Source organism: Vigna angularis, chromosome 3 (assembly GCF_016808095.1).
Source record: "Vigna angularis cultivar LongXiaoDou No.4 chromosome 3, ASM1680809v1, whole genome shotgun sequence".
NCBI lineage: Eukaryota > Viridiplantae > Streptophyta > Magnoliopsida > Fabales > Fabaceae > Vigna > Vigna angularis.
In genome coordinates this window covers 6,274,721-6,295,501 of record NC_068972.1, presented here as the reverse complement: position 1 = coordinate 6,295,501, position 20,781 = coordinate 6,274,721, and the positions used below count along the sequence as shown (strand labels likewise).

General features: G+C 31.2%; 3 protein-coding genes and 1 long non-coding RNA gene across 5 annotated transcripts; 3 read left to right on the top strand and 1 right to left on the bottom strand.

Annotated features, from left to right (window-relative positions):
* Positions 1–438: 438 nt before the first annotated feature.
* On the top strand, positions 439–3,752 carry LOC108324059 (transmembrane ascorbate ferrireductase 1). Its single transcript, XM_017556857.2, has 4 exons — positions 439–698; positions 2,523–2,571; positions 2,676–2,875; positions 3,088–3,752. Exons 1-4 carry the CDS (start codon positions 555–557, stop codon positions 3,382–3,384), a joined length of 690 nt encoding a protein of 229 aa, XP_017412346.1. The 5' UTR covers positions 439–554; the 3' UTR covers positions 3,385–3,752.
* Positions 3,753–5,521: 1,769 nt separating this feature from the next.
* LOC108325779 (uncharacterized) lies at positions 5,522–7,871 on the top strand. The gene is made up of 3 exons (XR_001831864.2): positions 5,522–5,700; positions 5,827–5,912; positions 7,676–7,871. It is a non-coding gene; the product is annotated as an uncharacterized LOC108325779 (long non-coding RNA).
* Positions 7,872–12,549: 4,678 nt separating this feature from the next.
* On the top strand, positions 12,550–15,634 carry LOC108324003 (remorin). Its single transcript, XM_017556780.2, has 5 exons — positions 12,550–12,853; positions 13,918–13,968; positions 14,057–14,144; positions 14,405–14,486; positions 15,126–15,634. Exons 1-5 carry the CDS (start codon positions 12,679–12,681, stop codon positions 15,321–15,323), a joined length of 594 nt encoding a protein of 197 aa, XP_017412269.1. The 5' UTR covers positions 12,550–12,678; the 3' UTR covers positions 15,324–15,634.
* A 376-nt stretch (positions 15,635–16,010) lies between these two features.
* Positions 16,011–18,916, bottom strand: LOC108324002 (transcription factor MYB17). 2 transcript variants are annotated; one of them, XM_017556778.2, is made up of 4 exons: positions 18,514–18,916; positions 18,058–18,289; positions 17,314–17,443; positions 16,011–16,903 (listed from the first exon to the last, which is right to left on the bottom strand). In XM_017556778.2, exons 2-4 carry the CDS (start codon positions 18,188–18,190, stop codon positions 16,210–16,212), a joined length of 957 nt encoding a protein of 318 aa, XP_017412267.1. In that variant the 5' UTR covers positions 18,191–18,289; positions 18,514–18,916; the 3' UTR covers positions 16,011–16,209. The 2 variants fall into 2 exon arrangements, with proteins under 2 accessions (XP_017412267.1, XP_052731155.1); XM_052875195.1 differs by having other exon boundaries at positions 18,745–18,916.
* Between the last annotated feature and the right edge of the window lie 1,865 nt (positions 18,917–20,781).

Genomic DNA, 20,781 nt, shown 5'->3' with positions numbered 1-20,781 from the left:
TCTTATTTATTTTAATTTCACATCTTTATTTTATTTTAAAATATATATTTTTTATAATCTTTTACAAACATTTATTTAACTTTTAATATTTTAAATTTTTTATTTTTATTTGAAATTTAATAAAATGTTGAAATAAATTAAAAAAAACGAATATATATGTCTATTTAGAGATCATAAAAAATTGATATTACTTCGTAAAAAAAAATAACAAGTATCTATTTTAAAATCAGAAATTATAAGTGTCATTGAAGATTGTCTAATTTCCAAAAAAAAAAAATGGAAGTTAATACACAGTGTACACAAGAGAAAAAACAACGGATGGAAAGTGAGGAATTAGATGGTGACACGTGGCAACGATCTAGCGGATAATGTAAAAGATCTAGATGGGGCGCATGATAAGGTCAAATAGGGTGGAGGCTCCTGATATCTTCTTATATACTAATTGGAGTTTGTTTGAATTCACAGATTGAGAGAGAGAGAGAGAGAGAGAGAGAGAGAGTGTTTGTAATAACCTCCATTGAAGAGAAGGCAGAGAGAAGAGAAAAGAAGAGAAGATGGGGTTAGGTATACCTGCTTTTCCCTTGACGATCGTGACTCACGTTCTGGGCGTGGTTGCCACCGTTCTCGTATTGGTTTGGCTCGTCAATTTCAGGGGAGGCTTGGCTTGGGAAGATGAAAACAAGCAACTCATCTTCAATGTATGCTTCCACCCTCTCTTTCTTCAATTTTAGATAACTTTACATGTTAGACTACTTCTTCCTCATTCCCCAACTCTAGTTTTTCCCTTTACTGTCACTCTTATCCATTTCTTTTCGAAGTAAGTTTCAAAGGATAATGATTTGTATGTTTTTAAACCTTAATAATGTTTTTTTTAACTTAGATGAATATGTTTTTATCTTTTCAAATTATATTTTACCATGATAAGTATGGAGATATTTTTATGCTTAGTAAAACTTCTTTATAAGTATGTAATTGAACATGTGTAATTGTGTAAAAAAAAAAATATTAACAGTTTTTTTACCCTTTCTTTCCCTGCTTATTCCTATAATTAATTATGTTAACACTGATCTTGTTTTTAATAAATACACATCACAAATATTAAAGACCAATCATGTTTGGAGTTATTTAATTATTAACTAAGTTAAATGTTATATTAAGACATGTTTGTTATTATTGTATTGCAGTGAATATTTACTCTAAATTAAAAATATATATATATATATATATATATATATATATATATATATATATATATACTTTCTCAAATTTAAAAATAAAGCGTTGGTGGCAAGAGGTGACATTAGAAGTATCTCAAATTTAATACTTGATTCGTTAAACTAGTTTGTGTCTGAAGCTCTGAAACGTTGCTTTTGATATGATTCATTTATAGCAAATTGTACTAACTGGGATGTTTCTTAAGGGCGTGAACCTCGTGTGATATGTATACCTATATTATATTTATGAGGATGCTGCTAGTTGTCATAAAATTCAATGTGAGATATTATTTTTATATCTAAAAGAGGGCATTCATATAAACCAGTGCCAGATCACTCTGCTCAAAAAAAGGAAATACAATATTCAGTAGCAGATCCCTTGGTTGTCCCATAAATTAAATAAGCTAAGATATGTTTTAATGGCTAGCTAAATGATGGCTAAAGAAGCTGACTTACTTTAGCTTTATTTTGGTATGTTTATCTAATAATTTAAGAGGGAATGTTTAGGTAATTATTACCAAGTTTCTGTTTTACTGCTCTAGTCACTTTGAGTGTTGCTATTGCAAATTGAATCCCTAGTATGAAGAATGTTGAATTCACAGGTTGAACAGAGCCTGAATTGATGTAATCTTTCAGTATCAGAATATACTCTTATATGCGAATAAAATAGAATTGGGACCTAATTTTGTTTTCCTATTTTGTCGGTCAAGTCCTGCTTTCTAAGCTTAACTGGAAAATGAAAACTGTGTTTCGGAAGCTTTGCGTGTGCATTCTTTATTATTATTTTATTATTTGTCGATTAATTATTGACCATGTTTTCACTTGTGGAACGCACATGGACAGACATGACATGCTTATCTGTTTTGGACTTGAGTGAGAAATAAACTAGCCGTCATGTGCCACCTATGGCTGCGTCTCTATTTTCTTGGTCAAGAGTTTTGAATTTTGGGTGTCTATCTTCTATGATTAATTATTTGAACATGCCATTTGCACATGTCGTTTCCTTCAGGCAGAAAATCAGTATGCCTATCAGTACACTCCTTTACATTTGCATGCGTCTGTGATTAGAAAAGAACGCGATACTCTGAGATGGAGTCCTTTGAATTTTATTTTTTGAAGAGAGAAAAGTATAATTTTTTAAATTCTCTTAATCTGAATTAACATTATGGCTTATGCATCAAGAGATCAAAGAAATGTCTGTAGAATATTTTGTTACACAATTTGGTTGATGTACAGAGTATTTGTTGCTGAATTCTGATATTACTTTTTGGAAGTCCCTATAACTTACGTATATTTTCCATTATACAGATTCATCCATTTCTTATTGTTTTTGGCCTCATAGTTCATGGAGGTGAAGGTAATCAAAATACTTTCAAAGGAATTTCTTCATTAATCAATTCCATTTGATTTGTTAACCCACTAATTGTTTCTCTGATTTTCTCACACGGAAAATATATTCAGCTATTATAAGTTACAAAGCTCTTCCTCTGAAGAAGGAAGTGAAGAAAGTGGTACACCTTGGTCTTCACGGAGCCGCTTTATCACTTGGAATAATTGGAATTTATACTGCCTTCAAGTATCACAATGAAAGTGGGATTGCCAACCTATACAGTTTGCATTCATGGCTTGGAATTGGGGTTATTGTCCTCTATGGCATTCAGGTAAACCACTGGGTGTATATACCAGGCTATCCTATGAATGTAGTATACCTTGGAGACAGGATATGATTATGGTTAAGTTTATGATTTTAGTTTAAGCACCAGACATATACTCTATGGTGCAAGCTATGAATTAAAAATGTGGACTTTGCTTGTGTCCAAATGAAACTCAATTATTTACTAATTTTGTCTAACATTGTGTTGGTTACCTGCAGTGGATATATGGGTTTGTGATCTTTTTCTACCCTGGTGGGACTCCAGATATTAGACGTTTCTCTCTTCCTTGGCATGCACTGTTTGGGCTCTTTGTGTTTGTCTTGGCTGTGGGAACAGCTACTCTTGGATTTCTGGAGAAGCTCACTTTCTTGGAGAGCACAGGATTGGATAAGTATGGTTCTGAGGCTTTGCTTGTGAACTTCACTGCTATCATCACAATCTTATTTGGTGTCTTTGTTGTGCTATCTGCTTTAGCTGATGCTCCTGCAGCAGCAGATGACTATGAAGCAATATAAACTTTTGTCTGTATCATATTTTTATTCTTATGAAATAATCTCATGTCTGCTATTAGTTTGTGTGTATTGGGTGTAGGAAGAAGGAACCAATTTGTTGTTTGTATTTTTGGGCATAATAAAGTCTGTGATTTGATCATCAGTATCAACACATCAACCCAAAAGTGTGTGATCAGTCACTGGTTTACGTAAGGTTTATTAGTTGTCAACTTAAACTTGGTCAAATTGCGGCCAAATGTTGAAAAATCAGTCTGTAATTTTAGTGCATGTTTCTTTTTCTGTCAAGTTTGATCTGAATGTGAATTCAGCTCTTTACTTTGATACAAGTTTTGTGGATTGAAAAATAATAGAAATCTATGTTCAGTGGAGTTTCTACTAGTTTCTAAACACTCTTTTATTCTCTGACTTTCACTTTCTTGTTAATAGGTATAAGGTAGAAATTTCAAATTTTTACATAATTTACTTTCAATTTTGTACTTCCTACGAACTAGGTTGGAGAGTAGTCACTCTAACAAAATATGAGACAAGACACCAGTAAAATGTGGCTTTTAGAGAATTTTGAAGAACAGATATAAGTGGATTAAGTGAATATATTAGAGATTGAAAAACTAAAGTATGTATGTTTGAGGGTTAATAATTGATAACATAAATGTATTTATCAATATTTTTGTACCAAAAAGATACATTTTCTTGCAACGCATTACAAAAGCTTCAAATGTTTATCTGCTTGACTTTGGAAATGAGTGGTTTCATGTTTCCTAGGGAGTGTGTTACTAAAAAACAAAACATGATAAAAGAAAAAGACCTGTTACGCTTTATATGGTACACAAAGATCGAGGCAATTGTGACAAAAAAAAAACTCCAAAATTAGTTTTGATCATTCCTTGTCACCTAAAAAGGAATATTCAGTATAAAGAACTAGGGAGGTTCAACACACACATAGATATAGTGATAAGATATTATCCGTTTTGGGCCAAGTTCTCACGGATTTGTTTTTGGTATCACTTCAAAAAACCTCTTAACAATGGAAGTATGTTATGTGTATATAAACTCATGTTCATCTTTTATTTTATCTTAAAATGATGGGTTTATAATTCGGGTTGAAATATTTATGAGGGTGTATGTTAACTTGATTTTTCCTTACAACTTCCACGGTTTCAAATAAAAGTACTATTGTGACATTAAAATTAACAAACATTTAATATAAATTTAAACAAAAAATATCTTCAATTTTTCAACTAATTTTTCAACTACTCCTATATTTCTTTTTTAACGTGAGTAGTTTTGTATTAATTATTTTTAATTACATACAGGGTTATTATCTGAAAAACTACAGTTTAAAAACACTAAAATAACTACAGTTTAAAAAACACTAGGAAGACTATATTTTGGAATGGAATAGTAATATTTTAAGGTTAGGTGGCTGGCACTCGTCAATAATTACTTAATATAACTTTTAATAACAATATCCTTAATTTTTCAACTACTCTTAAGTCTATTTTCAATATAGATAATATTATATTAATTACTCTTAATTATATATTGATATACTATTGAAAAAAAACATAAAAAAGTAAAATCATTATTATTTTAGAGGAAAAAACTAACAAAATTATTATCCTGAAACAAAGTAGTTTTTTTTACCATAAATAATATTTTGCAATGAAGTATTTACTCTTGAATTCTTAATTCATTCCATATACTACTTCATATTTTTATAGGTTTTTCCAATCTAATAATCCACTTATATTTTAATTTTGAAACAGTAAAAGGTTGAAGAAGTATCAAAATTAGTATGCTTTTATACTAATTCATGTTTATTGCAAAACAAATAAAAATATTAATAATGTTGCAAAATAAGAATATCACAGATTTTTAAAAACTAGAACAAATAAATAGTATTGGACACCTGAGTATTGTTGGACGCGCCATTGGGCAATTATTTTGAAGTTTACAGCCAACAATATTATTTTGAATTTTTTTTATTCATGTTTAAGTGAGTACTTAAATATTATAAAAAGTTTTATTGTAAGGTCCTTCAAAACTGTATGGGCTGTGGGGCCTTATTTTCTGAGGCAGCCAGGCCCAAAGGGTCAAAGGCACCATGACCTTAGAAGGTGTTCCTTCATTCTCCAACTCTGAACTCATTTTCCAGTTACTCTTTCTCTCTCTAAACTCAGTTCCATTCTCCTCTTCTTGCTCTGACTTCTCTCTACTTTTCCACCACTTTCCATCGTTGAAATTTCAAATAGGTAGTGTGCTCTCGTTCACGGAGTTGAGAGCCTCCCTTTCATCCGATTGAAATTCTGATTTGGACGGGTAAGTCAATTCCTCCACTTTTCTTGAACCTAGGGCATGCAACTCTACTGGTTACATGCAACTGGTGGTGCCCCATTTCGATTTTTGTCCATTCTAGCTCTAAGAGTTGTGTTGTCCCCACTTCAGTGGATTGTAGGGTCTTGTTGGGTGCTGGCTGTGTAGCTATCAAAGCCTTGCTATTGTTGTGAGTTGTACTGTACTGTAACCACAAGGTAAGGGGAGCTAGAATACTTCTTTAAATTGCTTGTATGAAATGTATGTATATTGGATTCTGAATTGGTGCATTGTTTGGAGTTGTATTTTGCATTTTGAGTATGTTGTAATGTATGTGTTGATACGTGAAATCCATGAAACTGTGTTGAGCTGTTTGGAATTGATTTGAATGGGTTTGAATTGCTATAATTGACCAATTGAAAGTGATTTAAGTGTGAAATCTGGTATATTTTTGGTTGGATAGAAATTTGGAGTTTTGTGGTTTTTAGGTCACTTTGAGAGGAAGTGAGGTAGTGATTTTGGGCATTTGAGGTCTAAAGCATGATTGGGTTGTTGAGGCAGTCTTAGCCATTGTATTGTGACTTGTTTGAGTCACTAAATTGATCAAAATAGGTGCAAAGTAGTAGAATTGGATTTGGGTACCTAAGTTGTGGCAATTGGTGTTTTAGAGTTGAATTTGAGTTTTAATCACTTTAGAATGGTAGTAGGAATGTTTAGAATCATTTAGATAAGTCCAATTAAGTATAAAACAAGAATTAAGGGTGTTAGAAGTTAGTAAAAATGGCTAGAAATGGTACTCTGGAGTCTGGTTGCAATTCTGCAGAATTAGGTAGAATTCTGCAGAACGCGATAGCTGACCGTTCGGTCATGCCCTGATTTGGCCGTTCGGTCAAGTGTTGATTTGACCGTTCGGTCATGTCCTGACTTAGCGTTCGGCCTTATTCTGCTTTGAGTGGTCGGTCTCTTTAGCCTTACCAGTTCAAACCATTCGGTCATAGGTAGCGTTCGGTCTTGATGGTGCTCGGTCTTGGTACCGTTCGGTCTTAGTGGTATGTGGTCTAAATAGCGTTCGGTCAAATCTCATAGCGTTCGGCCAAAGCTCTAAGTGTTCGGCCAAAGTTCTAAGTGCTCGACCAAGTTCAATAGTGTTCGGCCAAAGTTTGTAGTGTTCGGCCAAATCTTGTAGCGTTCGGCCAAAGCTCTCAGTGCTCGGCCAAAGTCATACCGTTCGGCCAAAGCCCTAAGTGCTCGGCCAAAGCTCATAGTGTTCGGTTCCAGCCTCTTTTGCTCTTGTTTTGGGTTGAATTAAGTGTGTGTGATGATTGCAATGCATAGTATGATGTGATAATGTGATTATATTACAAGTATGCGAGTATGTGAAACATGTTTGGTGGTTAAAAGTATGTGCTTGTACTAGTATGGTTGATGGACGTAATTCCATGGATCACAAAGGGAGGTCACATGGTGGTGCCCTATAGTGTTGGACGTAATTCCATGATCTTTCAGGAGAAAATTCATGGTGGTGCCCTAGTAATGTTTAGAATGAATTGCATGGTAGCTCAGTCTTGGAGGTTTTCCTGACGCTCCAATGGTCTTTCATTCTCAAGTAGAGATGATTGATTCATGTGGTGAGAAGTAGCAGGAGGTCCTAGTTTTGGATGCTTCCAGTATGACCCAAGGTGAGTGATAACGGACTAACCTCGTGAGTGTGGTAGGGTGAAACCCATTGACAATGGCTTTGCAAAGCAGTAGAGGCCACCATGAGTGCATAACCCGCCATAGCTCGGCAATCATTCTAGTCCGGACGAGTCAAGTTTAAGGGTAGCAAGTCAAGTTTGCATGGTCTAGTATCTATATTTAACTGTCTATTGTGTATGATTGCTATAACATGACTTTTATATCTAGCTCACCCTTGTTTGTGTGTTTGTGTTTGTTTGGGTATGCTTTCTTTTGCAATGATCATCCATTTGGATGTGAGCAGAGGCGGATGAGGTGCCTCTAGAGCAGGCTTTGAAGGAAGACGATGTTGTTGCTTAGTCTCCTTAGGGTTCTATTATTGTGTTTTTTGTATTTGGAATTACTATTCAGTTGTTATGAATCCACCTGTGATTCCCACCCTTTTGAAATACTTCATTTGTTTAAGTTCTAAATTCTGCCTGGTTTTGGAATGACTGTAAGCTTAACTTTATTTACAGTCTACTCTAACTGTTCTCTCTTATTTAAATGTGGACTTACTATGTTATATGTTCATATATAATCTGGGAAGTTACATTTATGATAGGTATTTTTTATGTGATAGCAACAAGCTATTTAATTATAGAAGAAAAACTTATTGAATGAAATTGTAATAATAACAACATTCTTTATTAAATATATATTTTGAAAATAGATATCCTTAATTTAATATGTGATAGTTTTTCATCAAAATGAAAATGAAGAGAACATATAAAGGAAGAAGACAAATTTCCCCTTACTACTTGTAGAAGCAATTGATCGTGAATAACATGTAAAAGAGATGTTTATAAAAAAATAACAGTGGAAAGATATAAAGTATATTAAGGAAAATCACACTTAGGAGTTAGTTTAATTTCTTCTAAACAAGAAGTCAGTTTATATTAAATAAGTCTATCTTTTTCTTGGATTTTTTTAAAGTGGAATGTGAGAGTCAATAATTTATTTTTATTTGTTTTAGTGACCAACTTTCAAGAATATAGTGGAATTAATGAATCTATAAGTGAGGTAGCATGTCATTCAGATGAAACACTATCTAAGGATTTATTTGTTGAGATTTAATTAGTTATTTGATTTTTGTTTTTGTTTAAAAATATTAAATTGGTGTTTTATTTTTTTAGTGTCAGTTTGATTTTGATATGTGAAAATTAATGTAATTTTGTTTCGTTAATTCTTTTGAAATTTATAACTGATTTTTTAGTACCATTGATATTAAAATTAATAAAAATACTCAAATTATATTATTTTTCACAAGTCAAAATCAACTTAAGATTAAAAAATTAGATGACTTAACTTTGAAATTTTTAAATACAAATAATAAAGATCAAATGACTAATTAAATCTTAAAATAATTTATAGTGCAAGAGAAACTCACTTGATAAAAAGTTTTTTTAGAGTTCAACATTGTACATTTAGTTGAATCACATACAAGTGAAAAATAGTTATAAACTTATTCTCTTAATACTTGTTTGTTCAGTGAAAAAAAAATTATGTAGTGTTTACTTTATTCTATTGTAAAAATGTTTATTTTGTTATACATCCACATTATATAATGTGTCATTTTGTCACTTATCATATCCTTTCACTGTAGTATATTTCTTATTCCACAGAAAAGACGGGTTAGGTTTGAGAGGATAAGATAAAGTCCATCTTTCCCTCTCTCTGTATAATATCCACATATAAATTTAAATTATTATGATAGTTAAAAAATATTATTATTTAAACATAGTTTTAAAGAAAAATATTAACATCATGATATTAGTTTTAAGAAATTTAATAATATTTCTAAATAAAAGTAATTATGTAATTTTTTTATAGTTATGTTAATATTATATGTATGTGTGTGGTTCTTGCTACAGTTCCTACCAAAAAAAAATTATTTAAAACAAGATTATCTTTGAACTATGATGGACTCACTTTCATTTTCATGATGGAACTGACATGAGATAACCACAAAGACGATTTTTGCTGTGACCAAGAGAAAGAGACAACAGAAGGAACTATTGATAAAGGAAACGTTGTTTTAATCTCTTGTCTCTTTTCTTATGAATCTTTGCTGCACTAGTTTTGGTGGGTTATCACTCAGCACCCTTATAATCCACTTTATACTTATTTCCCAACGCTTCTAACCCACTTCACATTTATCACCACGGTATTCTAAAACAAGGGAAAATAATTTCTTGCTTTTAACTCTTACTCCCTTTCGAAAGTGAAATTAATTTACATTATGCTTCCAAACTCATTTTTCTCTTTTGACAAAAAGTAATACCAAAGATTTATAAAAAAAATCTATATTATACGGAAATATATATAAAAGTTAGAAAAAAAAATAGAAAAAACCTTGACGAATAATTAGTATTTACAAATAATTATTATAAATGAATAATAAATATTTTAATATTATATATAAATCGATCGAATTTGAGTATTATTGTATCGTTTATAAAAAAAAATAAAAATAAAAATTTAATTTATATTTTATTAAATTAAATTAAATTTAATTATATTTAATTAAATTAAAATTAAATTTTAATTTATATTATATTTTATACAAATATTCATAAATCATAAAATATATACTTTTTAAACGAATATATATGTGAATAGCGAATTTTTATTTTTTTTGGAATGAGATAACGAAACATTATCCGTATCCAACTCTTATTGTCCTGACCTGTTGTGCAAAAAACAAATGATAACCGAACCAAAAATTGAGATTAGTAATACATCAATGGGTTTGAAATAAATTAAATTTGAATCAATCAATCTTCAAATAAATATAGCGTTTCAACTGAACTTGCTTAAAATAAAGGAAAAAGGAAAAAGGAAAAAGGAAAAAAAAAAAGTAATAACACAAACTTGTTTAAAAATTCAAATTTTAGATGATTGAAAGCTGATGGTTTTACAAGTGGATTGGGAAATTAAACAATGTGCTGAGCGAAATGATTGATTGCAACAAATGGCAGCACATAAGGATTCCATTGCCATCAAAGAAAGAATGTCCTCATACCACACTAAAAAATATTAATCAAAATAAAAGTGGATGAATAAATGAAAATTTCAAACTTGATGAACCAACAAGAAAAGACACTTTCGCAACTTTATTATAAATAAAATAGTGAATATAAACATTAATTACCAATTCAATCCGACTTAATTGGTGTATACTATTTTCAGTTCAAATACTCTAAACTCTAATTGAATTTAAAGTTTCTGTTGACTTCAAATAAAGATTTAGTTCTTCCAACAAAAAACAAGTATGCTTAATTTGGTGAGGAAAACTTGAACTCTTCCTACAAAATATTTTGTTAAAGAAAATTTAAATATCACTAATTTGTCACCTAAAAATTAGTCTTACATAGGGTTTAAGATACTGTGGTACCTACATTGTTTGGTATTTTTTATTAAAGAAATCAGAATGGAAAAATAAATCAGTAAGGATTTTTCAATATGACAGAGTTAAGAATGAAAGAAATAAAAAAAAAAAGTTTGACCTTTTTCTTACTTTATTTTTATTCAATTTTAAACATTTTATAGACTTTATTTCTTAATTGTTTTTACTCACTTTTAAAAATATTTTATTGTATTTATATTCTTTCTGTTAAAGGGATCCTATAAAAGTGTTTAAATACTTTAATTCTTTCTGTTAAAGGATCCTATAAAAATGTTTGAATACCTTAATTATATATAAAAGAAGTGGATCATCTAACTTATTTTTAGCATTAATGTATATTTCTAAAAAAAAATTTAATATAAATTAATTTCATACAATTATTTTTAATATGGGTATATTTGATTTTTTTTTTTAATTTATGTTTCATCAAATATCCCAAGCTAGAGCAACCTGTTAATGAATGAAAGGCGAAAAATAATATTTTAAAAGTCAATACAGTAATTTAATAATTATATTATAATAATATAATGATGAATTAAACAATAAAATCCAAGCATTATGACTATACATATATAAATAACATTATATTTTTATTCTAGAAATACCAATAAATATATATATATATATATATATATATATATATATATATATATATATATATATATATATATATATATATATATACGAATCAACTCAAGATCTGTGTAAAATAAAACATTAGTTGGAAATATTTTTCTAATTTATATATCTTTTTAATGGGTCATTGAAAAGTTTTAATTATTGTGATTAATGTTTATTATTTAAGGTGTTCTAAATAACGTCTTTTAACTAATAATGTATTGTTTAACGAGTCATTTAAAAACATTTACAATTATAGTTATTGCGTTATATTCAACATCAAACAATTTAATGGTGATGAATTTCAATCACTAAAAGGTTTTAAAAGTATTTATGTGTTTATAAAAAAATGTGACACTTTGACTATTTTCATATTTAAAATATTTAACACATTTATTTTAAATATAATGCAGTATAATATTGCTTAACTTAATTATGTTGCAATTTTAGTTTTTATAACATGTTCAATCACTTTTGTTTTTCTTTTATTCATAAGTTTTACATTCAATAAATATTTTTTGCATGTATGTCATACAATCTGTCTTTTTTAATTATTGTTATTAATATAACTTATTATTTTCTGCATGGTTCTACTGTTCATTTATTTCATGTACATTATTCCCAATATAATGTTGACTATTTTTTTCAATATATGGTTGATTATTTTTCAATATATGTTGTCTACTAACTAACAGTAATATTGCTTAAAAAACCAGTCAATGTTGATAAAACCTTTTTGTTTAGACAAGATGAAAGTCAAAGTATGAAGATTTCTTCTCCATTAAGTGCTTACATATTTGTGTAAAGCTCGTTAACATAATTAATGAAACAAATAATTAAAATGATTTGTGTTATTAATAACAACATTAAGATGTTTAATTAAAGAGATATTCTTACAAATTTAGATGCTTTAATCAACTAAAAAATTAATCATTGTTTTGAATCTTATACTCACTCTTAATGGTTGTTTTGTACAAATAGAGGGAGATGCTGTCTCTGTTGGTGTGCTGTGCCAACTCATAGGAGGCCACTTGTACCTACCACTGTTAGCCACACAGCTAAGATTTTAGAATTTGAGTTAAGTTACCTTCCTTCAACCATAATATCCCAACTAACTCTTTCCTCTTCCTCAATTCCTCTACATATATTTGCATCATACTATTTTTAACACTCCCAAACAACTCACACCTTTTTTCTCATCACTTTCTGCAGACAAATCTGAGTCACCACTGTCAGAAAAAATGACTGAGGAGCAATCCAAAACTGTGTCTGAGAATACTCCTATTACTACCTCTCACACTCCACCTGAACCTGTTGCTCATGACCCTCCAAAGGAGGATGTGGCTCAGGAGAAATCTGTTATTCCACAACCCTCTCCTTTTGCTGATGACTCCAAAGCTCTTTTACTTGTTGAGAGTATGATAATCTTATATAACTCTACCTTTGCTTTTCTGTTATCATTAAGTTAATATCTGCTACCAAAAGGGTGGTCAGATATCATTGTGTTTAAATCATTGCTTTTGTTTTATGCTTTTAATCTCATTTTGGAGTTATATGATGATTTTAATATAAAGTGAAATGTTTCTACCTACCTATCTACCTACTTGTGTGTAATTCGGACAGTTCAGATAATTAAAGTTTAAAGTTTCTGCATCTTTGTTCATGTTTGTTTTTCTGTCTTTTGCTATGATTTTTAACGTCTCATGTCTGTAGCAACTTCATTTTTTTCATTTGGGATACGTTAGACAGCTTCCTATTCCTGTGTAAAAGTATTCCAATTGGAAGAAGTTTTTTTTTTTCATTTTCATTCCTTTTATTATATACGTGACTTGTACTATGGAGTTTCCCAGAAGTGTTTTTACAAATATAAATGGAAAATGTCAAAACTCTCTGGTTAAGTTAAGCTTTCTGTGAGGCTTTTTTTTCAAAATACTTTTACTTTTTAGTTTTTCTTTAATTTTTTATTATCAGTTTTCCTCTGCTGGAATTTCCCTGTCGTAGGTCTATTGGAAAGAGTTATATGCCCAAACCAAATTGATGGGTTACCAACTGAATGATAATATGATTCTTTCCGTCAAGTAAAGATCTATTTTTTCTTACTTGAGCTCATAACATGTGGAAACTCAAAGGAAGAAACATCTTCACCTGGTCTTGTAATTCATACAGTATTACTCTATTCACTATTTTAAGATCTCCCATGTTGATTATTTTTTTCTTAGCCATAATCTCTTTACAACTTCTTGTAGCCTTGGATTCCAAAGTATACACTTTGCATGCTGTATACTCAACTTTTTGTTCAATCATATCATAAAAATTCACCTTCTTGTGTCTTTAGTTCACCACAATATATATATATATATATATATATATATATAGAAACACACACATTTATATATTTCTATTTAATGATCATTATAATTGCTGTAAAGGCTCAAACAATAATAATTATTACGTTGTGTTGTTAATTTGGTTTTTGTCAGAGACTAGTGAAGTTGTTGTAGAGAAACCAATTGAGGGATCTGTGAACCGAGGTGAGTTTGTTTGCATCGTGATACTTTATTTCTCGTTATGCATTTCATATTTACATCCGAATTCCTACGACTTCTCTTTCTTCTTCAGATGCTGTCCTTGCGAGAGTTGCAACAGAGAAGAGGTTGTCACTGATCAAAGCATGGGAAGAAAGTGAAAAGTCAAAAGCTGAGAACAAGTAAGAACTTGCATAAAATATTGTTAATTTCCTTATTCAGCTCAAATAGAAACTGTAGTATGACCTTTGGCTGTTTTTGGTACTGCACTTGGCATTAGAAAACAGTACGATAGTTGTGAAGTTTAAAAAAGATCTGTGAATATGGAGTTCTAATTATTTGTTTTGCCAAACTAGGTTGTTAGTTAACACCAAATGTTCGTATTATTTGATCATGTAATTCTTTGAAGTCATTAACTAATTCATATGAATTTGATGAGCAGGGCTTACAAAAACATTTCATCAATTTCAGCATGGGAGAACAGTAAGAAAGCTGCAACGGAGGCTGAATTGAGAAAGATTGAAGTAAGAGCTTGTTTTATTATTAGTATTAAGAAATTATTCGTAGTAATTGTAACTTGTTCTGTAGGTACTTTCTGAAATTGCGTCCATACCATTTTTCCAGTAGGAACTGGTTTTAAACGTTTTTTTGTTTATCTTCTGAATTGAAATGATCAAGGAGCAAGCAAGCTTCCACCACCCACCCTCTCAGAAACTGAGAGAATAAGGGTTTGGGATGGATCTGAGATTAACCATTTCTTACAATAGAAATAGAATAACCACAACTAAAAGTATTGTTATCCTTGTTCTGGAAAGTGATCTTATATTAATGTTTCAGCCCCCACAAACATTATTTTTACAAGAAGGCAATAAGAATTTCTGTTACAAATAATGTTTATTCTGAGGTCAACTTAAAAGGAATTTAAGTACTTCGTACACAACATTGGAAAATAGAGAGAGATTAGAAGAAGAAAAAGTGAGGAGTGAATGGAAATGAAGAGAATCAACACTGATAAGAATCTGGGCGTGAAATAATTTAGAGTTACACGAAACTTTAACATGTCTTGTGAAAAGTAAAATAACTTTTGCAATTTACATGACATTGAAGTTGGCAGAGATGGTGAGGAAAAATTGACATTTGATTTTCACTGTGTTTGTGAGCAGGAACAACTGGAGAAGAAAAAGGCAGAATATGGAGAGAAGTTGAAAAACAAAATAGCTACAATCCACCGAGAAGCTGAAGAAAAGAGGGCATTTATTGAGGCCAAAAAAGGGGAAGATTTCTTGAAGGCAGAAGAGACAGCTGCAAAGTACAGGGCAACTGGAACAGCCCCAAAGAAACTCTTTGGTTGTTTCTATTAAGCCTGCTCATTTATAAAAATGTAGTATTACTATTATTATTACTATTGCTATTATTTTCTATGATAGTTCATATCAGTACATGTGTGGTTTGGTTGTCTTTTATTGAGTTTTAGTTCATCTTCATTTATTATTGTGTGCACAGAGATATGTTGGTGGTGTGTATACAACAATTACTGTGTGCATACAAGAAATTGAATTATTCAATTTGGGTAATACCAATTTCTTGTACCATCATGCCACTAACCTTTCTCATTCCCTCACGAGCCCTCCTACCTTATTGGACAATATGATGGTTGTTGATAAAGGTTCAATTTCATGACCCAAAAGTACAATTTTGTTCTGAAGTTTACTTTGTCGCCACGCTAATAAATAAGTTTGCTGATAAAAACTCGTTTATACGTGAACTTGGTGTAAAAACATATCAAATTAGGACATTGCTCAGGAGTTGCATCATTTATCTTAAGCTTGTATTCAAGTAAATAAACTACTACAATTAAAACACAATCTAGTCTTGTTAAAATTCAAAATTAAAACCTTTTTACTCACTTCAAAACAAGATTAGTTGAGACAACTTATTTTTCAATAAAATATTTGTTAAGTCATGTTAACACCAATTCTTACTCACGCGACAATTGAATGCCAGCTCTTATGGGAATCAAGAACACATTACCAATTGAAGGACATGGATAATGTCATTAACTCTGAATCCATTAATGTTTAATTTTAACTTCAAGCGTCAAGTAGAAGGTAAAGTTGAACTCTGGCAACTATTCTTCTATCTATCTTTTTCCCCTCTTGACCAACTATTCAAAACCAGCTACATAGTGAGTGCATTTACAAAAATGAAGAAATCATCACAAAAGGCAAAGAAAATTTTCTTGTCAGTTCAAAGATTGCCTTTCTCTGAAGAGATATGAAAGAAACTATCTTGGTCACATGTTGCATCAAGGAGATTCAAGAAATTATCATTCTGTCCCAGGAATCCAACATCATCAGAGATATGTAGTAGGTGCTTTAATGCAGAATCTGAAGTATCAAGAAATTCATAATTGCCTGAGTCAGACCCAGCCGTGTCATCAAGCTTTGGTTTGTAGCTACTTATCTGTTCATGAACCATGTTCACATCCTCAATGCATGGATAGAGGCTACTAGTACTGTTTTTCACCTGCAATGACACATCTGAACAAGACTCCAATTTAGATGAGGATGAAGGATGTGAAACAGGACTTTGACTCACAATCCCTTCCTTTCCCTTGACCATGCGAAATGACTTTCCAACCTCAGAATGCCAAAGATGAAGAAAATGATCAGGGCATGTTGAACTCTTTGGCCATGAATTGAGGAACGAGGATTCCATTGACAACCTTGCCTCTGCCTCAACTCTTACACTTTCCCACTGTACCATGTGACGCGTAGAAGGAGATTCAGACTTGACAATAGTTTGATCCAGAACCAGACACGACTGTTTTTCTCTTAGGGAATGACATGATCGAAGGAGACGCTTCTTTAGATGGGTGTTCCAATAGTTCTTAATCTCATTGTCTGTTCTTCCAGGTAATTGGGATGCTATAGCAGCCCACCTAAGAGAATGCATGGTTACTTCCAGTTTATACAAACAAGTGAATGTAATATCACAGACTAATCCAACCATATATAAAAAATTATAAGCATGAGAATGTAGGTCTTAGGTTACATTATCATTATCATGTCGAAAACTTGAAACTCCTCAGTTTCCTTAAGTTTTTAATTCGTACATTAAGGATCCATAATTGCAAAAGGGTAACAGGATGAGAACATTAAGCAATGAAACAGAAACAATATCCATTGGGAGTAAAGTGACACATTTTTTGAAGATGCAACATGTTTACTAATTATTAAGCAGCTTATGAGTAAAATAAGACTTTAGGACCAAGAGGGTTTGGGTATACGCATGTGTATAGTACTATTGCCTACATGTTGAATTTAACAAGCAAATGGAACAATATGGTACCTGTTGCCAAGCATGCCATGGAGTTGAACAATTGTGCTTTCTTCTTCACTGGTAAACGGGCCACGCTTGATACCAGGGCGAAGATAGTTTATCCACCGAAGCCGACAACTTTTTCCACATCGTAAGAGACCTAGTTGTAAGCAAAGGTCAATTAAATGATTTTTCATAGACTAATTTTATCCATCTTTATAAGTCATAACCATGTCTGCACCTTTCTCCTTTCAGTGTGCCAATATTTTACACCCTCTGCATAGCAAGCTTCAAAACCCTCGGCAAACACAAATTTCCAAAACAATTTTCAAGGGCAAAGTACAATTGGGTCAAGATAAAGTTTTATGCATATGCCAACAAATTAGGTTATGACAAGTACTGGATGATAACACGATTTCTACTGTTTTCAATGGTCCATTTCTAAGAAGGACTGTACTTACCGACCCCCACCCCCGCACGCGCAGAACATAAAAGTACCATAACATGCAGAAATTGGTGTCACGAAAATACAGCAATAGAAAAACAACCATCGGATTCTCTTCATTCTGAAAACAAGTCACACTGAGATTGGAGTTTATCCAAGAGAAAAATGAAAACTTCAGGCATAAGAAAACGAGCTCTATTCTTCCCTATCTTCAAAACTTTCAAAAAGATAAATAAAAGTTCTCCTACTTTACAAGAAATGCAAAAGTAAGGAAGAAGAAAGTGATAAAAGAAATAAAGAAAAAAAGAAGGAATGATAAGAAAGTGCACCTGCATGTTTGGGAAGTGTACGCCAACTTCCATGACCATGCTCCTTGATGTAGTCAACCAAGGCTTGGTCTTCTTCAGGAGTCCAAGCTCCCCTTTTGACTCCATGTTTCTCACAACAAGGTGTTTTACCCATCTTCACCACTCATTACCACACCCACAACAATAATTAACACCACCGCTTTGTATTTTTTTTTTTACCTTGTGCTGCTAATAATAAGCTTGCACTTGCACACTGATGACAACAACAATTGGGTCGGTCAGGGTCTACTCATAATGACCAAAAAAAGGAAGAGAGAGAGAGGGGATGTAAAAAATGAGAAGAAAAGTGTTGCAGAAGGAAAGGAAAGAAAAGGCTAAATATTAAATGCATGTGTGCATAATAGGACAATGGGGTGGCTTTAGAGAGGTCCAGCACACAGAGAGGGTCGCATTTATAAGTAAAAAGAACATACATACCCTTGTAAAGCAAAGTGGTGTGGTTCTTAATGGCATGAAATAGAGATAAGAAAGTGAGAATGTGAAGAAGAGAGAAGGGGGTGTGCGGAGAGTAAGGGTCGCAGGAAGCCCCACTGAGGGGTCAGATTTTACTGGTGTTTTGACGGTGTAAAAGTGATGCAGAAAACGAGGGAAGTGATGATGGAAAACAAAAGGGTGCACTTAAATATGAGAATAGAAATGCATCATCACCTTGAGTGCAATGCAGCTGTGGGGTGAGCTGAAGGTCATTTCTTTCTGCACAACTCAAGAAAAGCAGAAAGAAAGAGAGGTTTTTTGTGATTGCGTTGAAAGACTAGAAAAGATGGAGGCGGTGGAAGAAAAGACAAGAGAAGATATGAGGGAGTGATGGATGGAACTGAAAGGGCATAATAAAAACCATATCCAATGAATGTTTATTGGTTAAGGTGAAGATGATGGTGGGAACGAGGTGCATTTATGTTCCTAACTGCCCATGAGTTAAACCTTGGTCAACATCCTCTTCCATCTTCTTCTTCTCCTACCATTTTCTTTCTTTATTTTTTATTAGTTTATTTATAAAATTTAAAATTATATTCCTGCATTTTTAATCTTTAAATAATGATTACATAGATACGCATTTCTTTTATTAAAATTTAAAACTTATTATATTGATTACTTTTTTCAAAATAATAAAATATATATAAGAAAACAAAGACAAAAAAAATACAATAATATTAGTTTATTTAGTTTCATTGTATCATTTTATTCTTGATAAGTTATAAAATTTACAAATTTCGCCTTGAGTTTTTCAATAACTTTTTTTAAGTTAATCTTTTGAACACAAACGGAATCTGGTTTGACATTAATGAGTTAATTTAATCCAATTTATTTACTAAGGAATCGAAAAATTTTGAATCTGACTTAGTTTATTATAAGGAGATAGATTAAACAGATTGATTCACTAATTCATTTAATTACAAGTATTTTTTAAAATCTAAAAAAAAAATATTTAAATTTAAATAATTTTACTCTAAAATAATGTTAAATGTTAGAAGTGGACTTTAAGTCTAACTCAACCCCACAAAATCGACTTGTAAAATGAGGTTTACACCCACTTATAAACTATGAATTGACCTGGTCGATGTGAGACTTTCAACATTAAACTCCAAAAATAATTCAAAATCAAAAAATTATACAAGTCAAATGTAATCCAAAAGCAAATCCAAAAAATGGATAAATAAGTTTATAATATTGTCATTTATAAGATTAGAGTCTTGAATTGATAAATTTATAAAATTTTGCTATCTTGGGAAAACATTTTTTCTTTATTCCTAATTACAATATATAATAAAAAAATGTTAACTAATAATATTAAAACACAAAATAATAAATAATTAAATTAAGCTAGGTAAATTAGTGAGCAACCTGACTCACCACGGGTTTAACTCAAATAAGTCTGGTAAGTCGGGTTCTAAGTAAACCGAGTTGAAAATTGACTTATGTAAAAAACATCATTTTTTCAAATTCAATTCGACCTGAACTCGTGGTGGACCGGATTGACCCACAAGTTCTAACCTATTTTGACAACGCTAGTTTTGAAGCTATAATTATTAAACTTTTTTTTTATTTTTAAAATAAAAAACGCATTCTTAATCTTGATATATATTCACATCACATAAGAATGCTTCAATAAATAAATTAATCTTAAATTTAAAGTCTTTATTAAAGCTTTGATACAACGTACTCTTTGTTACTCTTTCCTTCAGTATGTTCATTTTATCATATAAAAACTGGTATGATTTATGTTGTATGGTTATGTAAATTTAAAATGAACAAAACGAAATAAAGTGTTACTTTACCAGATTCTAACCTAAACATTCTACTTGCGACATTTCTCCCAATGACCAAAAATACCAAAGATTATATCTCTTCCACCCTAAAACAACTATATAGGGATTTGAGCTAACGACTATTTTTAAAATTCTTTCAAAGTACTAAATAGACTTGCATTGTCTTTTCAAATTTAAGCACAGTGCCTATCAATCTAATTAAGTAAGAAAGTTGGTAAGTTTATCCTAAAATGAGTTTACGTTAAGGGGTATTATTTTCTTAATTTGATTCAAAATGTATATTGTATTATCTCTTGTGATTGTGAATGGTAGATTACACAGATCAAAGTATTCAGCTTGGACTAAAAAAATGAAAAATTAAAGTAACAATTTGCCACGAGGAGCATGACATTTGAAAAGATGGAAAAAGTGCTGACGA